Source organism: Heptranchias perlo, chromosome 2 (assembly GCF_035084215.1).
Source record: "Heptranchias perlo isolate sHepPer1 chromosome 2, sHepPer1.hap1, whole genome shotgun sequence".
NCBI classification, from domain to species: domain Eukaryota; kingdom Metazoa; phylum Chordata; class Chondrichthyes; order Hexanchiformes; family Hexanchidae; genus Heptranchias; species Heptranchias perlo.
The window spans coordinates 24,424,358-24,443,200 of record NC_090326.1 but is presented as its reverse complement, the minus strand read 5'-3'; the positions used below and the strand labels follow the sequence as shown (position 1 = coordinate 24,443,200).

At 44.4% G+C, this 18,843-nt stretch overlaps 1 protein-coding gene across 1 annotated transcript in view; it reads left to right on the top strand.

Annotated features, from left to right (window-relative positions):
* The window catches only part of osbpl10b (oxysterol binding protein-like 10b), a 215,459-nt gene that overhangs the window by 184,893 nt on the left and 11,723 nt on the right, over window positions 1-18,843 (top strand). Inside the window, exons 8-9 of the mRNA XM_068001223.1 lie at window positions 3,869-4,367; window positions 10,977-11,163. Coding sequence (XP_067857324.1) covers window positions 3,869-4,367; window positions 10,977-11,163 — 686 coding nt within the window. The remainder of the gene's footprint in view (window positions 1-3,868; window positions 4,368-10,976; window positions 11,164-18,843) is intronic.

Below are 18,843 nucleotides of genomic sequence, written 5' to 3'. Positions count from 1 at the left end.
TTAGGCAATCTTTATAGCCCCCATACACTACACTACAATAGTATGGAGAAAATTCCAACTCTTCTACATTAAAATTTCTGTGCATGTCAACTTTGACCTGGACATGGATCCCAGAACCCTCTCGAGCCTTGACATCCTAATACTCCAACTGAGGCCGAACCAGTGTTTTATAAAGGTTTAGCATAACTGCCTTGCTTTTGTATTCTATGCCTCTCCTGATTAGGAATAGATCAACAATCCAATTAGTTAATCTAATTGGGCCAGTGACAGAGACCCTACAGTTGGCCTCAATATCACTAGGTCATGAAGGTGAAAATGGGCAAGGTTGCCACTCCTGATCACTAGCCAGAGATGTTGCTAGTATTTCCCATGACAGGAATGGGACCAGCTATAATGCAGTGTTCCCCCCCCCACCCTTCACCGGTGGTTGAATAGGTTGCGAGCACACCTTGTCACGGTCAAATATAAATAATGGCCACTTGGGGTGAGGTACTACGGCATAACTGGCATCCATGGCAACATATCCCTGCAAGGAGTCAATGCCTTTGGAACAGGAGAAAAATTTGCAGAGAAAATTGATGAGAAAAAACTACAATACACACAGCATACATTTCTTCACATTGCTCATGAACTCCCAAAATAAATGAAAAGGAAAGGTTGGTTATGTCATGTTTTTTTTAATGAAATAATAGTGGTTTAAATGTTCAAATTATTTTGAACAGATATATCAACAATGTCGGAATTGTCAACCAACAGGTAGTAAATCTTGAAGTTTATTTACAAATTAAAATTCAGTCTTATCCCTTTCCGGTATACTAGAATATTTAAATCAAGCCAAACCCCTGTGCTTCCCTAAGGAATTTAAGTAAGACTTTCTAAACCTAGCTTTGTAACGCATAGGCACTTAATAACACCCATGATGTGCTACACTTTCAGCATATGTCTGGCACTTTACATGTGCACCATCAACTTACATAGTCAAAACTACTTCTCAAAGTTCACAAGAGCGTGCCACCTAATACAAGGGCGCAAACCTCTAAAGGGGGACAACTCAGAAATTATAAGCCCTTGACCCTCTTGCAGGAGGTCACTTCTATATAACTATCAAGGGGGTAAGAGAAGGTGTAGCTGCAAGCCTCTCCAAGTTAAGGGCTAGTATCATCCTTCTCACTCACTCCCACACAGGCATGCACACAACCACACAAACAGTATACAAAATTAATATCCTGTTATGCGAGCTCTGTTGGAAGGTAATCTTTTGGAGTTGCTTTTCTGTGTAGCCCAGGAATAGCAGCCCCTCAGCACTACCAATGGGCCAGGACAAGACAGCGCCCTGCCTCTTTCTCTCCAGCATTTTTAAACACCAACATAGCTACAACCCACGTGCAGTTAATGAGCTCGAGGAGGTAGCACTGATTGAGTCACAGGGCCCAGGTGAGCATAGGAACAGGAGTGGACCATTCAGCCTCTTGAGGCTGTTTCCCCCATTCAGTTAGATCATGGCTGATCTGTATATCAACTCCATTTATCGCCTTTCTTCCTAAGCAAGTGATGGTGCCAGAGGAGGAGTGGGAAATTGCTGGTTGTCATCAAAGACGCTATGTTCTTCGGGAAATGCAGCTGTGCAGTGATATTGGACAGCCATATTATGTGCCTATTGTTAGTAGCCGAGGTGATTAAATAGCTGGTTATGTTGACCAATGCAAAGTATCAACCAAATGGTGAGGGTCATTGCAGGCATCCTTTCAGCAGATGACCAGCTGATTCCCTGCTGACCCATATCCTGTGGAGACAGTTCTCTATAGTCATTGCTGGGTAGGGTTGCCAGGGGCATTCTGTCTTCCTTGCTCAAGTACAGAAGACATTTAAAAGTCACTTGAGAACCCACATAAATCACTGTGGGATTGGTGAAAGACAAGTGACACTTTTATTTTGTTGCTGGGATTTGGAAAATTTGAATGGGAGATTCAGCTAGCCCTGATTATAACCTAACCCAACCAGTGGGAATGGGGTGGGTTCGGTTCAGATGCCCGCTTTACACCCTGTCCAATTTTACTCCTTCCATTGAAATGGAAAGTAAAATTGGGCAGAGTGTAAAACGGGGGTTCGACTCAAACACGCCCTGTCCCTACCAGGCGGGTTAGGTTAAGATCGGTGCTAACTATGATTACAAGTATACAGGTTACTCAAGGCAAAAGGAGTTGGTCTGGGTTATTGTCTGACATTTGTTAATTGAAAGGCACTGTTTAAGTGCAAATTGTTGTTGGATACAAAGCCACTGTCTTTTTGTACATAGGTCATAGGTATCAAAAGAGGAATGCGGGTTGTATTCTGAAAGATCCATAGTTTCTATAACCCCATTGAACTTGCTGGATATTGACAGTAATTGGGTGACTTGCATTTTTTTAATTCATTCATGGGATATGGGCGTCGCTGGCAAGGCCAGCATTAATTGCCCTTGAGAAGGAGGTGGTGAGCCGCTTTCTTGAACCACTGCAGTCCGTGTGGTGAAGGTTCTCCCGCAGTGCTGTTAGGTAGGGAGTTCCAGAATTTTGACCCAGCGACGATGAAGGAACGGCGATATATTTCCAAGTCGGGATGGTGTGTGACTTGGAAGGGAACGTGCAGGTGGTGTTGTTCCCATGTGCCTGCTGCCCTTGTTCTTCTAGGTGGTAGAGGTCACGGGTTTGGGAATGCTGTCGAAGAAGCCTTGACGAGTTGCTGCAGTGCATCCTGTGGATGGTACACACTGCGGCCACAGTGCGCCGATGGTGAAGGCAGTGAATGTTTAAGGTGGTGGATGGGGTGCCAATCAAGCGGGCTGCTTTGTCCTGAATGGTGTCGAGCTTCTTGAGTGTTGTTTGAGCTGCACTCATCCAGGCAAGTGGAGAGTATTCCATCACACTGCTGACTTGTGCCTTGTAGATGGTGGAAAGGCTTTGGGGAGTCAGGAGGTGAACATTGTGATTATTAGATTGCTCAAAGACACCTGCCAAGGTGTTTTAGAGCAATCTAGTGGATGGGAAAAATGCATCTGCAGCAGACAAGTAGACATTTTCTTCCACAAATCACAATCCTGAAGAACACATTTGGCCATGAGTGTTGCCTTCTCAATGTTTCACTGAAACTGACAAAACCGTTGGTGGCCATTTCAAAGAACATTCTAACTCCTGCTGCACAGTCTTCCACAATAATATGATAGGCTACATCTTTAAAAAGAGTATAAAATGGCTATGGATACCTGTATTAAAACAAATTAAAATCATACCTGAAAAGGGAAAAATATATACATATTTTGTGGAGAAAACTGAGATAAGATGGATACATCATATGTGAAGGTTGTTGAATTCTTAAATATTTTACCATGCTATATAGCTGTGGCATCCTAACCCTCAAATCTGAAATTGTTTGTGGTCTTGTATTGCGCAGTACTAACCTGTGATAACAGAAGGCCAGCATGAAAAAATAAATTCTACAGAATACAAACAATGTTAGATGTCTGACAAACGATTACAGGCAACAATCCCATCATCAGGTTCAACTGAAAAACTGCTGCAGCATCATCCGCATCCTCCCTTTGGGTTTACTGCCTTGTACATTGCCATCTTTTAGAATCGTCTATTTTCACTAGTCCTGTGATGATATCTTCCACGCAAATTTGTCACTTGTGACTTTCTCAGTAGAAAAATCCATTGTATTACACTGCCTACTTCCAGAATAAAGAAAGCTGTATTTTCTCTATATTAAGGTGCTCATTTTTCTTTTCAAGTTGGTGTTCAAGATGTCTTTTTGTGAAGTTTTTTCAAAATATCTTTTGCTAGTATTTCAGAAAGCACTAAATTATTTTCTCTGTTCATTCTTAACACAGGTGGTGCTTCCAACTTTTATTTTAGAGAAGAGGTCATTGCTGGAAATGTATGCAAATTTCATGGCCCATGCAGACATGTTTGTGTCGATCACTGCAGGTACCACAGCTGAAGAACGGATTATCTGCTTTGTGGAATATTACCTGACTGCTTTCCACGAGGGCCGAAAGGGAGCGGTGGCAAAGAAACCTTATAATCCGATAATTGGAGAAACTTTCCACTGCTCTTGGGACGTGCCAAAAGATAAAATGAAAGCCAACAGAGCTAGCAGCACTTTAACCATTGCCAATGACCAACCCAACACCCAGCAGGCTCCCGAGTCTAGCAAGGACCCGACAGAATGCTACAAAGTGATATTTGCAGCTGAACAAGTTTCCCATCATCCACCGGTTTCCGGTTTTTACTGCGAATGCAAGGAGAGGAAAATTTGTGTGAATGCGCACGTGTGGACCAAAAGCAAATTCATGGGGATGTCCATAGGGGTCACCATGGTAGGAGAAGGTAAGAACAATTTGCAAATCTATCTTTTTTTTAAGCCAATTCTGAATATTACAGCTACTTTCAATCCACCATAATAGATTAATTAATTAATGGCAGTGTTTTATGGCAGTTACATTTATAAATGTCATTTTGAATGACTAAAAATTATTATGTTGATCCAATCCAGTATTTGTTGGAGAGTACCTTATTTAATCAGTAATGCTGCAAAGTACTTGTGTAAATCTTCAAAATTTCTCCAGAACTTGATTGACTTTTTAAATCTAGGGTTAGATGAAGTAGGGTGGGAGGAGGCTCATGTGGAGCATAAACACCGGCATAGACCAGTCTAACCGAATGGCCTGTTTCTGTGCTGAAAATTCTATATAATGTAATCTAGAAAAATAATGCTGAATTACTCAAAGCAAATTTCCAACATGGTGGGCTGGAACACAAAAGTTGTTGAGCTTTTGAGCAATAATATGATGCTAAATGTTGGCAATTTAAGGGTAAAATTATTGGGACTAAATAAATACCAGGCCAGCATATAATCAATATCAGCATTGTTGTTTGGCGTTGTAAACTCTCTGCACATGCACTCTGATCATTGATTTTAGAATGTTATTGTTCGTCCTTCACATAAATCTGTCAAAGTCCTGCAGACTTGAGGCTAGACACGGAGTCAACAAGTCGAATTTATCGTGCTTCCTATTTTCTAGTGCCAAATTCTCCTGTCGAGTGAGACTCCATGTTGGGACAGGAACCCTGCACCATTTACCCTCATATTGTTATGACCCTTGTGGAGGTCTCTGTGAAGCTTTTAGTTTTGTACAGATGAACTAGGTTTCATTTATCTACAAAACATGGTAGCATCACAATCTCTAATTCACTTTATTGCTGTTTGAGCAAATATTTTCTAGATTGAATGTACTCTGTAGTTGCCAAAGAGAAGAAGTGCTGTTGGCATCCATTGCAGTGATCCAATCCCTACCTGCCACAAATATTGGCTTATTTGAATGTGTAATTTACAGCTTTCATATGGACAGATATTTATTATTTCCATATATATGCCCTTAGGTCTTATCTGGGTCTACTAGCCTCACTCTCTGACTTAGGTCAGAGGGTTCTGCTCTTGCACAGAATCATACGATTAAACTCAAGAGTTTCATCTCATTGTTGTTGGCTCCTCAGATCCATGCATAGCAACAACACACTTTCGGTGACAATGAAGACCTTCTGAGTTTATCTCTCAATACTATTTTATTATTCACCATTACCTTTGGCATCCCCCAAGGATCTATCCTTGGCCCCCTCCTAGTTCTCATCTAAATGCTGGCCCTCGGCAACATCATCCGAAAACACATCAGGTTCCATATGTACGCTGATGACGCCCAGCTCTACCTCACCACCACCTCTCTCGACCCCTCCACTGCCTCCGATTTGTCACACTGCATGTCTGACATCCAGTATTGGATGAGCAGAAATTTTCTCCCCATTAAATATTGGGAAGACCAAAAATTCCATTCCCTAGCCACCAACTCCATCCCTCTCCCTGGCCACTGTCTGAGGCTGAACCAGACTGTTCGAGTCCTTGGCATCCTATTTGACCCTAAGCTGAGCTTCTGAACCCATATCCTCTCCCTTACCAAGACCTCTTACTTCTGCCCCCGTAACATTGTCTGTCTCCGCCCCGCCTCAGCTCATCTGCTGAAACCCTCATCCATGCCTTTGTTACCTCCAGACTTGACTCTTCCAACACTTTCTTGGCCAGCCTCCCACCTTGCATCCTCCGTAAACTTGAGCTCATCCAAAACCCTGCCTATATCCTAACTCGCTCCAAGTCCCATTCACACATCACCTCTGTGCTCGCTGACCTACATTGGCTCCAGGTTCGGCAGTGCCTCGATTTTTAAAAAAATTCTCATCCTTGCTTTCAAATCCCTCCATGGCTTCGCCCCTCCCTATCTCTATAACCTCCTGTAGCCCTACAACCCTCAAGATCTCTGTGCTCCTCCAATTCCGGCCTCTTGCACATCCCCGATTTTCTTTGCTTCACCATTAGCAGCCATGCCTTCAGCTGTCTAGGCCCTAAGTTCTGGAATTCTCTCCCTAAACCTCTCCGCCTCTCCACCCTTTAGATGCTCCTTAAAACCTACCTCTTTGACCAAGCTTTTGGTCATCTGTCCTAATATCTCCTTATGTGGCTTGGTGTCAAATTATGTTTGATAATTGCTCCTGTGAAGCGCCTTGAGATGTATTACTGTGTTAAAGACGCTAGATAAATGCAAGTGGTTGTTGTAGTAGTAGTAGTGCAGTGAACTGCAGCTCTACAACAAAATCTCAGGAGTATGACTTAAATAAGACTGTTTCATAGGAGGAGGGTGAGGATATATCTGCTGCTTTATGCATCGCAGCCAGCAATTGCCTGTGACCAGGTCAATTCAAAATCTTTCATACAATATATTATGTTATATGCTCCTGGATTTGATAGAATGCAACTGTTGTACAGAAATATTGAAAGCAAGAAGGGGAGGTTTGCACTTTCTGAATATGCCTAGTGACTTGTATTACCTAGGAACTTATCTGCAGATTTGATAAGAGTGCCAGGGATTTCTATTGACTTCAACCTTTGTCACTGCTTGCTGGAACTACTGATATCAATTTCCCTCTGTATACTCTCCTTCAAACCTCATGCCTTTGCAGTGGCGGCCCTCTTGAATGGCCTGGATAAGAATGCTCCCAGGAATGACTCAGTCACAGAGAGTTAGGTGCTTTATCGACCTGAAGCTAGAGAAAACACTATATGCATAAACTCCATTCCTATAGTATCGCAAGCATATGGCAGGAAACTCAAATCTAGTGACTATTATTTATGCTTATGTGAAGAAATCCTTCTCTCCCTCACCCCCTCACCCCCTCACCCCTCCACCCCAGCTAAAAAGTGCATATCTTTCATTGTTGACTAGTGGCAAGTCCTGTGTGCATCCTAATCTGGCAATTATTTTTTACATTTCATAATATTCTGTGGACATATGCTATAACATACCTTACCTGCTCTGTGCTTTTGTGTTTTTTTTCATTATTGTGAATTTTAACTTGTGGATTAGTTCTGAAAGATTTATTTTTTTAAAAGTACTGATCTAACTAATGCTGACACTGACCTCAAAATACAAATGATTCCAAATGCTCATCTTTGTAAGTACATTTTCCTGCTGTTGCTGATGTTCTCGAAAAAGTCAGTGTGACCCACGGCAACTTTATGCTAACATTGGCAACTGGTGGAAAGCATACTCCCCAAGGTCTACCTCTGTTTAAAATCAGCATTAACAAGAAACAGGAACCACTGTACTCTCTTCAGGAACATCTAAATCAACTGAGTAATAACAACGTTAAATAATGTGAATGCTGGAAATCTGAAATAAAAACAGAAAATGCTGTAGAAGCTCAGCAAGTGAGGCAGCATCTGTGGAGGAAGAAACAGAGTTAACGTTTCAGGTTGAAGACCTTTTCGTCAGAACTGGAAGGTGTTTTTAAGCAAGTACAGAGCCGGGGGAGGGGGGGAGGGAAGGAAAGAACAAAAGGAAAGGTCTGTGATAGGGTAGAAGGTGATCAAGAAGGCCAACGGAATGTTGGCTTTTATTGTTAGGGGGATAGAATATAAAAACAGGGAGGTATTGCTGCAGTTATATAAGGTATTGATGAGATCGCACCTGGAATACTGCATACAGTTTTGGTGTCCATACTTAAGAAAAGACATACTTGCTCTCGAGGCAGTACAAAGAAGGTTCACTCGGTTAATCCCGGGGATGAGGAGGCGGACATATGAGGAGAGGTTGAGTAGATTGGGACTCTACTCATTGGAGTTCAGAAGAATGAGAGGCGATCTTATTGAAACATATAAGATTGTGAAGGGGCTTGATCGGGTGGATGCGGTAAGGATGTTCCCAAGGATGGGTGAAACTAGAACTAGGGGGCATAATCTTAGAATAAGGAGCTGCTCTTTCAAAACTGAGATGAGGAGAAACTTCTTCACTCAGAGGGTAGTAGGTCTGTGGAATTTGCTGCCCCAGGAAGCTGTGGAAGCTACATCATTAAATAAATTTAAAACAGAAATAGACAGTTTCCCAGAAGTAAGGGGAATTAGGGGTTACGGGGAGCGGGAGGGAAATTGTACATGAATTTAAATTTGAGGTTAGGATCAGATCAGCCATGATCTTATTGAATGGCGGAGCAGGCTTGAGGGGCCGATTGGCCTACTCCTGCTCCTATTTCTTATGTTCTAAGGCAAGAGTGATTAAATGACAAAAGGGATGATGGTGCAAGGCAAAGGAGGGTAGTAGTGGGATAGGTTAAGAAACAAAAGATGGGTCTGGAGTAGCTGTAAATGGCAACAGCAGAACCATTAACAGCACTTGCTTTCTGAAAAAATGGGAGCAGTGGTTATGATCTGAAGTTATTGAAATCAGTGTTGAGTCCAGAAGGCTGTAAAGTGCCTAAACGAAAGATGAGTGCTGTTCCTCAAGCTTACGTTGAGCTTCATTGGAACAGTGTAAGAGGCCGAAGACAGAGATCAGAGTGGGAGTGGGATAGGGAATTAAAATGGCAAGCGACTGGCAGATCAGGGTCAAGCTTGCAGACTGAGTGGAGGTGTTCAGCAAAGCGATCACCCAATCTGTGTTTGGCCTCCCCAGTGTAGAAGAGACTGCATTGTGAGTGGCGAATACAATGTACTAAATTGAAAGAAGTACAAGTAAACCTGGAAGGAGTGTTTGGGGCCCTGGATCGTGGGAAGGGAGGAGGTGAAGGGGCAGGTGTTGCATCTCCTGCGCTCGAATGAGAAGGTGCCATGGGGAGGAGAGGGGGCGGTGTTGGGGATGATGGAAGAATGGACCAGGGTGTCGCGGAGGGAGCTGTCCCTTCGGAATGCTTAAAGGCGAAGGGAAGATGTATTTGGTGGTGGGATCACGCTGGAGATGGTGGAGGATAATACGTTGAATGTTGGAGGCTGGTGGGGTGGAAGGCGAGGACAAGGCGGGGATCCTATCATGGTTCTGGGAGGGAAGGGAAGGGGTGAGGGCAGAAGTGCGGGAAATAGGACGGACGCGGTCGAGAGCCCTGTCAACAACAGTGGAAGAGAATCCTCGGTTGAGGAAAAAGGAGGACATATTGGAAGCACTGGTGTGGAAGGTGGCATCGTCAGAAAAGACGAGACGGAGAAACTGGGAGAAGGGAATAGAGTCCTTACAGGAAGCGGGGTGGGAGGAAGTGTAACCAAGGTAGCTGTGGGAGTCATTGGGCTTACAATAGATATTGGCTGACAGTCTAGCCCCAGAAATGGAGATAGAGGAGTCGAGGAAGGGAAGAGTTGGAGATGGACAATGTGAAGGTGAGGGAAGGGTGGAAATTGGAAGCAAAGTTGATGAAATTTTCCAGTTCAGGGCGAGAACAGGAACCAGCACTGATACAGTCATCAATGTACCGGAAAAAGAGGTGAGGGAGGGGCTTGAGTAGGACTGGAACAAGGAATGTTCCACGGATCCCACAAAAAGGCAGGCATTGCTGGGACCCATACGGGTTCCCATAGCGACACCTTTTATTTGGAGGAAGTGAGTGGAGTCAAAAGGAGAAGTTGTTCAATGTAAGAACAAGTTCAGCCAGGCGGAGGAGGGTAGTGGTGGATGGGGACTGGTTGGGCCGCCGTTCAAGGAAGAAGCGGAGGGCCCGCAAGCCATCCTGATGGGGGATGGAGATGTAGAGGGACTGGATGTCCTGACCGACTTAAATAGTAGCGAGTTGTAACCTAGCATTAAAATTTTGCTGCAGGACAAAATGTTTGGAAATATAGAAATGGGTGAAGAAAGTATGTTCTAAACTTCGAAATGTTATGTTAGCAGAACATATTGTAATGTTTACAGACCACAGATGTAAAGAGGTGGCTTCGCATCATTCCCAGCAATAAATTAATGATTCAGGCTTGACCGTAACTAACTTAACATTTGTTGGATACAGATTTTTCTCTTTTGGTTTATGTTTAGGTAAAATGTGTCCTTGTATGTGTTGGACACACTCTGCTAATTCTAACTAAAAACAGTCAAGTGAAAATGTTGCTCAAGATTCTTTATCAGTCCATCCTCCAGAACAACATTTTACCCGCAAACTAATACTTGGGACTGAAACGCATCTATTTTATGGTTTTGAAGCCCTGGACCACCCTACATCTCAAACTAGTGGGAGCAAGAACAAAGTACGGAAGCCAGAGGAACAGGAATCAGGACCAATGCTAAAGCTAGCACGTGGAACATTGGGAATATGTAAAATAAATAATCCTTCAGCTCATTAACACTTTGTTACAGCCATGTTGATACTGTGTTATCATTTTAAAAATGCAGCCCACCTTCAATAAAATCTACGTGTGTGTTTTCCGTCTATTTTTCATAGAATGTGCACAAACAACACAATACGTGCAGAGAAAAAGTAGATGTAGAAAATGCATAATCTGTATAATTTGGCCTTTTAATTTCCTTCCCTAGAAAATTACTATCCCTGTTGTTCACTTGACTGAACAATGATAAGTTCTACATTACCACATTTTGTATCATTACAGTTTTTTCAATGCCTTCCCATCTTTTCCAGGTGTCCTTTTCCTTGGAGAGCACGATGAAGAGTATGTTTTCACACTGCCTTGTGCCTATGCACGTTCCATACTGACAGTCCCCTGGGTAGAACTGGGGGGTAAGGTCAATATTAACTGTGCCAAGTCTGGTTATTCTGCTGCTGTCACATTCCATACCAAACCTTTCTATGGAGGGAAGGTCCACAGGTAATTTATAACTGCTTAGTACATATTGATAGTATTGTGAAAGAAAAAGCTGACTTTGTAAATTATGGGTGGTATCTTATTTTGTTTAGCTTTCTCACACATGCTGGAATCAGTGTAAGCTACAAGGGACAATTGCCCATTTGAGGTGCTTAGCCGTTTCTTCGCTACTTATAGTAACGTACGGGGTATATTTTGAATTTGTGCGATAAGTGTAAAACAAGTGATAGCTAATCCATTGAAGTCAATGGAAATAAAAACGGAGAGATGTAAAATGGGCTGCCGATTTGTTAACACCCATTTTACTCTATCGCACAAAGTCAAAATCTACCCCCGCAGCACGTGGGTTTAGTATAGTAAATCATTATGGTCTTTTCCACCCCCATTTGGATTATTAGAGTAACTCACATTCTACCAGCCACAGAGCCCCATCTAGCTATTTCTTGTTGCACCAACAATGGAAAATGCCCCCAAATGTAGCTTTCTTCATTTCTGTAAAGAGCAGAATCTCATTGGAAGTTGCTGATAAGTTCATAAGTAAATAAGTAATGGAGCAGTTAAATGACTTGTAATATTAAAGTACGAGTCCCTAACGAGAGAATCAGCAGTGGGCTGAAGAATCTGTAAATCAGATTTTTTAAAAAGACTGGCAAAAACCAGGAGGAAGGACAATTTGTTGTGTCACCAAGTGTTACAATGCCAGATCCCTCTTTTCTTCAGGGGGAGGAAAAACTCCAGGAAAAGATAACCTGGATCATACAGTTGAATGTAGTAGAGGAAAGCTGAAAGTCTGGGTGCAAGTTACCTATCACGCTGCTCAGGCAGGAAACCTAAAGGCCAAAAGAGAGCGGTCAGAATAATTAAAATTACCTGTGGGGAAGGGGAGGAAAAGAAATTGTTTGTTAAAGATCGCTCTGAACTTGCCAAACAGTCAAATTAAAGAAAAGCAAATCAATGACTCCAATATTTAAGAAACAAATTGCTTGGTATTTGCTCCCGTTATTGCTGATCTAATATTGCAGCCTCCCTGTTCCTCACCACAGCATTTTAATCATGTTCCACTGAACTGCTCTGACTTTCCCTCCATTTTTCCTTCATTTTCTAAGTAACATCCCTGGTGTTATCCCAGTACCTAAAACCTATTTAATACAGTTATCTTGTGTGTCAGTCCACTGCTCTCTTAGCTTTTGCTTACTGTAGCCCAATCCGTGTCACCTATGTCAGTCTCTTTGCCCACTGTCAGTTCTCAAAATGTGCTCTTTGAGCTGAGCTGTCTTGTTTACTGAGTCCAGTTCCAACCATGTTTCATCTGTGTACCTTTCACACAAACCATGCTCTCAATTCTTCTATCCTCTCCTTGATTAGCAAACGGTGTTCACAACTGCAGCCCTGTCTGAACTCTTAGCTCTGATGACTGCATACAGATCACAGGACAAAAAAAAACAGAATTTTTAGGCTAGGCCCCACCAAATGATTTACATAGAATTTACAGCATGGAAACAGGTTATTCGGACCAACAGGTCTGTGCTGGTGTTTATGTTCCACACGAGCCTCCGCCCACCCTATTTCATCTAACTCTATCAGCATATACTTCTATTCCTTTCTCCTTCGTGTTTATCTAGCTTCCCCTTAAATGCATCTATGCTATTCACCTCAACTACTCCATGCAGCAGCAAGTTCCACGTTCTAACCATTCTCTGGGTAATTTATGTAGCCTCTTGTTGCCCCCTACCAATGGATGCAGGTACTGTTAAGCCTGACAAGCAGTGGTCATCTGAGAGAACAAAGAAGTAGTCTGAAGTTCATTTCTCACTTATCTAAGTATGCAGGTACTGGTATCTTATCTGTATACTACTTCACCTCAAAACTGAAATGGTCAAATGAGAGAGATGAGCAAACTTGCAACAGCATACTTGCTGTTCCAAAAGGGATCACTGGCCTGGATCTCTGCAATAGATCCGTCATCCAGTCACAGCACATTCCTAATCATGGATTGGGTTTTGGGTTTCAGTGTATATATGTTTGCAAAAAGGCCATTCCAACAAAGACCAGATTTAAATAGATAAATCTCTACAAGTAGAATACTGGAGAAAGGTGGACAGACCTTTTTAAACAGGGCTGTAAACAAAACCTTATAATTGCTCATCCATCAGGTTCAAGCTTCATTACCAGCTCTGATTCCTGTTCATGTTTCCTCAGTACTCACTCCCTCTGGCTCCATAACCCACAGGCACTAAAACACTTTAAAACACAGGTTTCTTACAACCGTAGTCTTTTATTAGCAAAAGTAAGGGGACAGACTCATAAGAAGGCAAAATGGGTCATACCACCACAACAACACTTTTATATAAGGTTTTTTGTATAATTGATAAAAACACATATTTGAACAAAAAAATCCAAAACCTGACATTGAAGTATATCTTTAAACAAAATTGTTTGCACAAAAATGCAAAGGGAAGTCGCTGAGTTTACTTGGAAGAATTCCCATATCCAAAACACATAATTGCCAGTTTTACCAGTTCTGTTCACTTGCCTCTTTGCACCTGTTGATTAAATATGTCGGTTTTGTTATGTTATGTTCCCTTCTCCTATGTATGAAGTGATATTTTTGACCTTGTGCAGCTCCCAGCCCCAAGCATAACTGATCACAGCTGAACCAGCTCTACCCATAACCATTTCCGTGGTGTCCAACATCCCACAGGAAGTGCGAACCCAGGCGATCATCCACACGCTCGGCCACTTCACTCACAACTTAGCAACAAGTTGGTTGGAGAAATGGAAAGAATCATTTGCTTTTTCCATAAATAGGAAACTTCATCACCACATCCAACTGAAACCAGAAAATAAACTGCAGCATTTAATTCACATCACTTATAATGTCTCAATGAAATATTTGCAGAATCACTTCTTTACTTAAACCCAAAGCCCTTCCTTAAAGGCCATATGAATGCCACAGACTATGGGTTATATTATATAAAATATATTTTATGTCCATGGGTGATATTTTAGATGTGAAGTATTACTGTGTTCAGTGTCTCCCATCATGAAAATTGTAATACATTTAAAGAAATACACGGGTACCTCAGATCCTTATTTCCCATCACACTGGACATTATAAAAGCACAGTACATTTGACTGTACATTTTAAGTTATTTTGTTTTATACTCTGTCACCAATCACCCACTTCTGTGCCAAATCCCTATGTGTGCTCTCCACTCAATTCAAGTTATTGGCAGCATTCTCCATTAGAATCCCTTCAGCCCATCGTCCATTCTGTTCACAGTACCAAGACTGCTCTTGTCAAAGTCACCAGTGATCTGCTGTAACTGCACACGTGGCGTATTATGCTTGCTTGTTCTCCTGGGCCCCGCTGCAGTTTTTGATATGGCCAACCATGCCATCTTCCTCCATTGTCTCTTCCCCCTTGGCACTGCCTATAAATGGTTTCTTCCTATATGTTCCAATAAAGCAAGCATATTTTTGATGGTGGCTTGGCCTCCTGTGCACCTGCAGAACATGCCACTATTCCATCCGCATCCCCCTCCTCTTCCTCAAATACATGCTGCCGCTCAGAGACATTGGCCCCGATATTTATGGGGAGGCAGGAAGGATGTGGAGGAGGCCGAAAAAGTCAGAAGAACCCGGCAAGGTCAAGGACATGGAGGTCCTGCCGAACTTAACAGCGGGAACTTATTAACATTTTTTTGTTTCCGTTTCCCTCCCTGCAGCAGGCCAAATTGACAGCCTGGCCGGTGGCCAAGAGGGAACACCAGTGGCAGGAGGCCACAGCCTGGGACGATGCCTAGCAATCAGGAGGGGGAAGGTTGGCGCTGGAGTGGGAGGAGGGAGAGGGGGAGGAGGTTGGCGAACGGGCTAGGGGGGTTGGGAGGTGGGGGGGGAGGCCTCGATCGGCGGGGGTGGAGGGAGGCCTCGATCGGCGGTGGAGGAGGGGGAGGTCGCGATCGGCGGGTGGTGGGGGAGGGGGAGACCGCGATCGGCGGGTTGGGGGGGAGGGGGAGACCGCGATCGGCGGTGGGGGGGCGGGAGGAGGTGGAGGCCGCGATCGGCGGTGGGGGGGAGGGGGAGGCCGCCATTGGGGAGGGGAGGAGGGGGAGGCCGCCATTGGGGAGGGGAGGAGGGGGAGGCCGCGATCGGCGGTGGTGGGGGAGGGGAGGCCGCGATCGGCGGTGGGGGAGGGGGAGGCCGCGATCGGCGGTGGGGGAGGGGGAGGCCGCGATCGGCGGTGGGGGAGGGGGAGGCCGCGATCGGCGGTGGGGGAGGGGGAGGCCGCGATCGGCGGTGGGGGAGGGGGAGGCCGCGATCGGCGGTGGGGGAGGGGGAGGCCGCGATCGGCGGTGGGGGAGGGGGAGGCCGCGATCGGCGGTGGGGGAGGGGGAGGCCGCGATCGGCGGTGGGGGAGGGGGAGGCCGCGATCGGCGGTGGGGGAGGGGGAGGCCGCGATGGGGAGGGGGAGGCCGCGATCGGCGGTGGGGGGGAGGAGGCCGCGATCGGCGGTGGGAGGAGGGGGAGGCCGCGATTGGGGGGGGGGGGGGAGGCCACGATCGGCGGTGGTGGGGGTAGGGGAAGGGGGAGGCCGCGATTGGCGGCGGGGGAGGAGGGGAGGCCGCGATCGGCGGCGGGGGAGGAGGGGAGGCCGCGATCGGCGGGGGAGGAGGGGAGGCCGCGATCGGCGGGGGAGGAGGGGAGGCCGCGATCGGCGGCGAGGGGGAGGCAGCGATCGGCGAGGGGAGGGGGGGGAGGCCACGATCGGGAGGGGGAGGGGAGGCCGCGATAGGGAGGGGGGTATGAAAACTTCCTTGAGGGGCCGGGGGTGGCCTACGAGATGTGCTGAAACAGGCACTTGCCTTGTGGAGCTGGCAGCTCCCGCCTCGGTTTCACTGCCGGGTTTCCCGACCCCTGGGAAACGCGCAGCAGCAGTCAATTTTAAATCGGGCTCCCAATTGCACTGTGGGGGCCTGATTTAAATGTGTTAATTATGTGTCCCGCCTCAACGGTGAGACACGCGAATGCCCCAATATCTGCCACAGTTGAAAAGGTGACTTGTGCGGCGTGGGGGAACGCATTCCCCGTATTTAGTTCTTTAACCCCCCATCTGACCATCTCCTGTCTGTCGTGGGGGGTTAATATCAAGGCCATTATCTGTAAACGTGGGGTCAGCTTCCAGCGAGACGCAGCTTTACTTCTCCGCCACCACTCTCAACTCAACTGTTGTTAGTCTGCTGCCTGTCAGCCTGTGCAACATCCAATCATCAATCAGTCAGATATTTAGCGCAATTTTCCTTAATGTCATTAGGAACATACGAACAATTACAGACAGAAAAAGACCCCCTGCTCTATCCAGCCTCTCCCACACAATTGCGATGCCTTGTGCATCACAATATATACACTCCCCACCCAAAGCCATGTGATATCCTGAAAGAGGTGAAAAACCAGATTAAAAACTTTGAAAGAAGTTAGGGAAGAGATGGCAGAGGTATTATTACATCAATATAAAAATTCATTGGAAAAGGGAATAGTGCCATAGGACTGGCGGACAGCTAATGTTCCTGTATTTAAAACAGAAATAGAACCAGTCCAGTGAACTATAATAAAAACATAAAATGCTGGAAATACTCAGCACGTCAGGCAGCATCTGTGGAGAAAGAAACAGAGTTAACGTTTCAGGTCGATGACCATAGACCAGTTAGCTTAACACCGGTGGTAGAAAAGATAATGGAATCTTTACTCAAAAATGTAATATAGAAACTGAAAATATAATAAAGAATAGTCAGCATGAATTTCAAAAGGGAAGGTCATGCTTGAAAAACCTTATTGACTTCTTTGAAGAAGTAACAAAGAGAAGACTAGGGTAATGCAGTAAATGTAATATATTTGGACTTTCAAAAGGCCTTCAATTAGGTACCGCAAAGTAGACACATGACTAAGGTCAGAGCATGTGGAGTCAGGGGACAGGTAACAGAATGGATAGCAAGCTTGCTACAAAGCAAAACAGAATGTAAGGGTTAAGAGTAGCTACTCAGACTGGCAAAAGGTGGGAAGTGGTGTTCCACAGGGATTGGTGCTGGGACCACTGTTCACAATTTAGATTAAAGATTTGGACTCTGGAATCGGAAGTACAATTTCAAAATTTGAAGATGACACCAAATTGGGGGATGTAGTTAATACAAAGCAAGAATGTGACAAAATACAAAAAGACAGGCATCAGAGCTAGTGGTGTGGTCTGCGACCAAAATAACTTCAGATAAGTACAGTAGTTTAGTTGCTGTGTCACATGACAAGTAGCCTGTGTGTAATCTGCTTCATTGGATGTTCATCAGTGTACAGGCCACGTTCACGGCATTAGGTCCACAAACACTAAGCATTTATTCTTTGCAAGTAACTTATTTAATGTCAATAATTTGATCTGAGTTAATTTCTGTTTCACCTCAACTTTTTTTCATTTCTCTTCTTCAAATCACAATTTGAGTGACTGTTAAAATGCAGGTTATTTCAGTAATACTGTAGCTATTAAATCTAGGTCTCCCTATCCTCACTTGACCAAATTCAAATCTTACTTCCTTTCCACTCCAGCTTGTGCAGTGATTAAAAATGTAAACTGTCCTTTAATACCTTCTCCTATGACTTAGTGATTAAGGCAGTAACTGAGCCAGAGAGATCAGGAAGGTGCCAGGTTTGAGCCGCAGCCTATGCTGAGTTACTTCATCTCAATGAGGCAGCAGTAGGAAGGCTAGAAATAACATCAGCACCGCCACCTCCCCCCCCAACCGAGAAACAGAGGGGAAAATCAGCTCGGACCCCACTGCATATCTTTACCCAGCGACCTCTGCCGGAAGGGTGGATGTCGGGTAAGGACAGGATCAGGATCAGGCTTGGCTGTGAAGCCCCACAATCAAATAGCCTGCCAAAACTCACTTACAAGACTTAGCAATAATGCCCCTGGTTAGATGCCAGAAGCTCCTGCAGAACTGTACCCCAGCATGGATTCAGTGCTTTTAAGAGAGAAGAAGGGAGAGAAGGACCCTACAAAGAGGAGAGGAAAAAAACACACTCTACCAAATAATTATCAAGGTGTCTACTTGCATTGGGCTGGCAGAGTGAAAGGAAAAATAAATCCATTAATCCAATGTGATTTGTATCAGAACCATCCTGAATGCAGTCATATATTCTCACTTACAAATGAGTGCAGGTCTTAATAGGCATTTCTCCATGTTATTGTTCAACACACGTGAAAGGACCTTATGCTAAAATCTGACTAATGCATAATGCAAATCACTGTGCTAAAAATATACGCTCATTATTTTGATAATGTAGCAAAGATAATGAAGTCATTAAAAACTGCACTAAGCATCACTTTTGTGTTTTCAGTAAAGGTGTGCAAACAAACACCAAACCTGTGGCATTAGTTGTCTTAAAAGGGCATTACCTCTGAAATGTTAAGAGGCATTAGACAATTTAAAATCATTTGGATAGGAAAGCCTAGGAACAGTGCCTTTAGTAGAAAGCACTACACAATCTTTAATTTTAAAAAAAATGATCTACCCATTATATATTCTAAATTCAGTGAAGTATTTCAGTAGGACAGCATAATTAAGGTAGTTAACTCGTCATGGAATTCAGGCACAAAAATCTGTCATGTTTATGATGCCCTCTGCACCTGGAAAA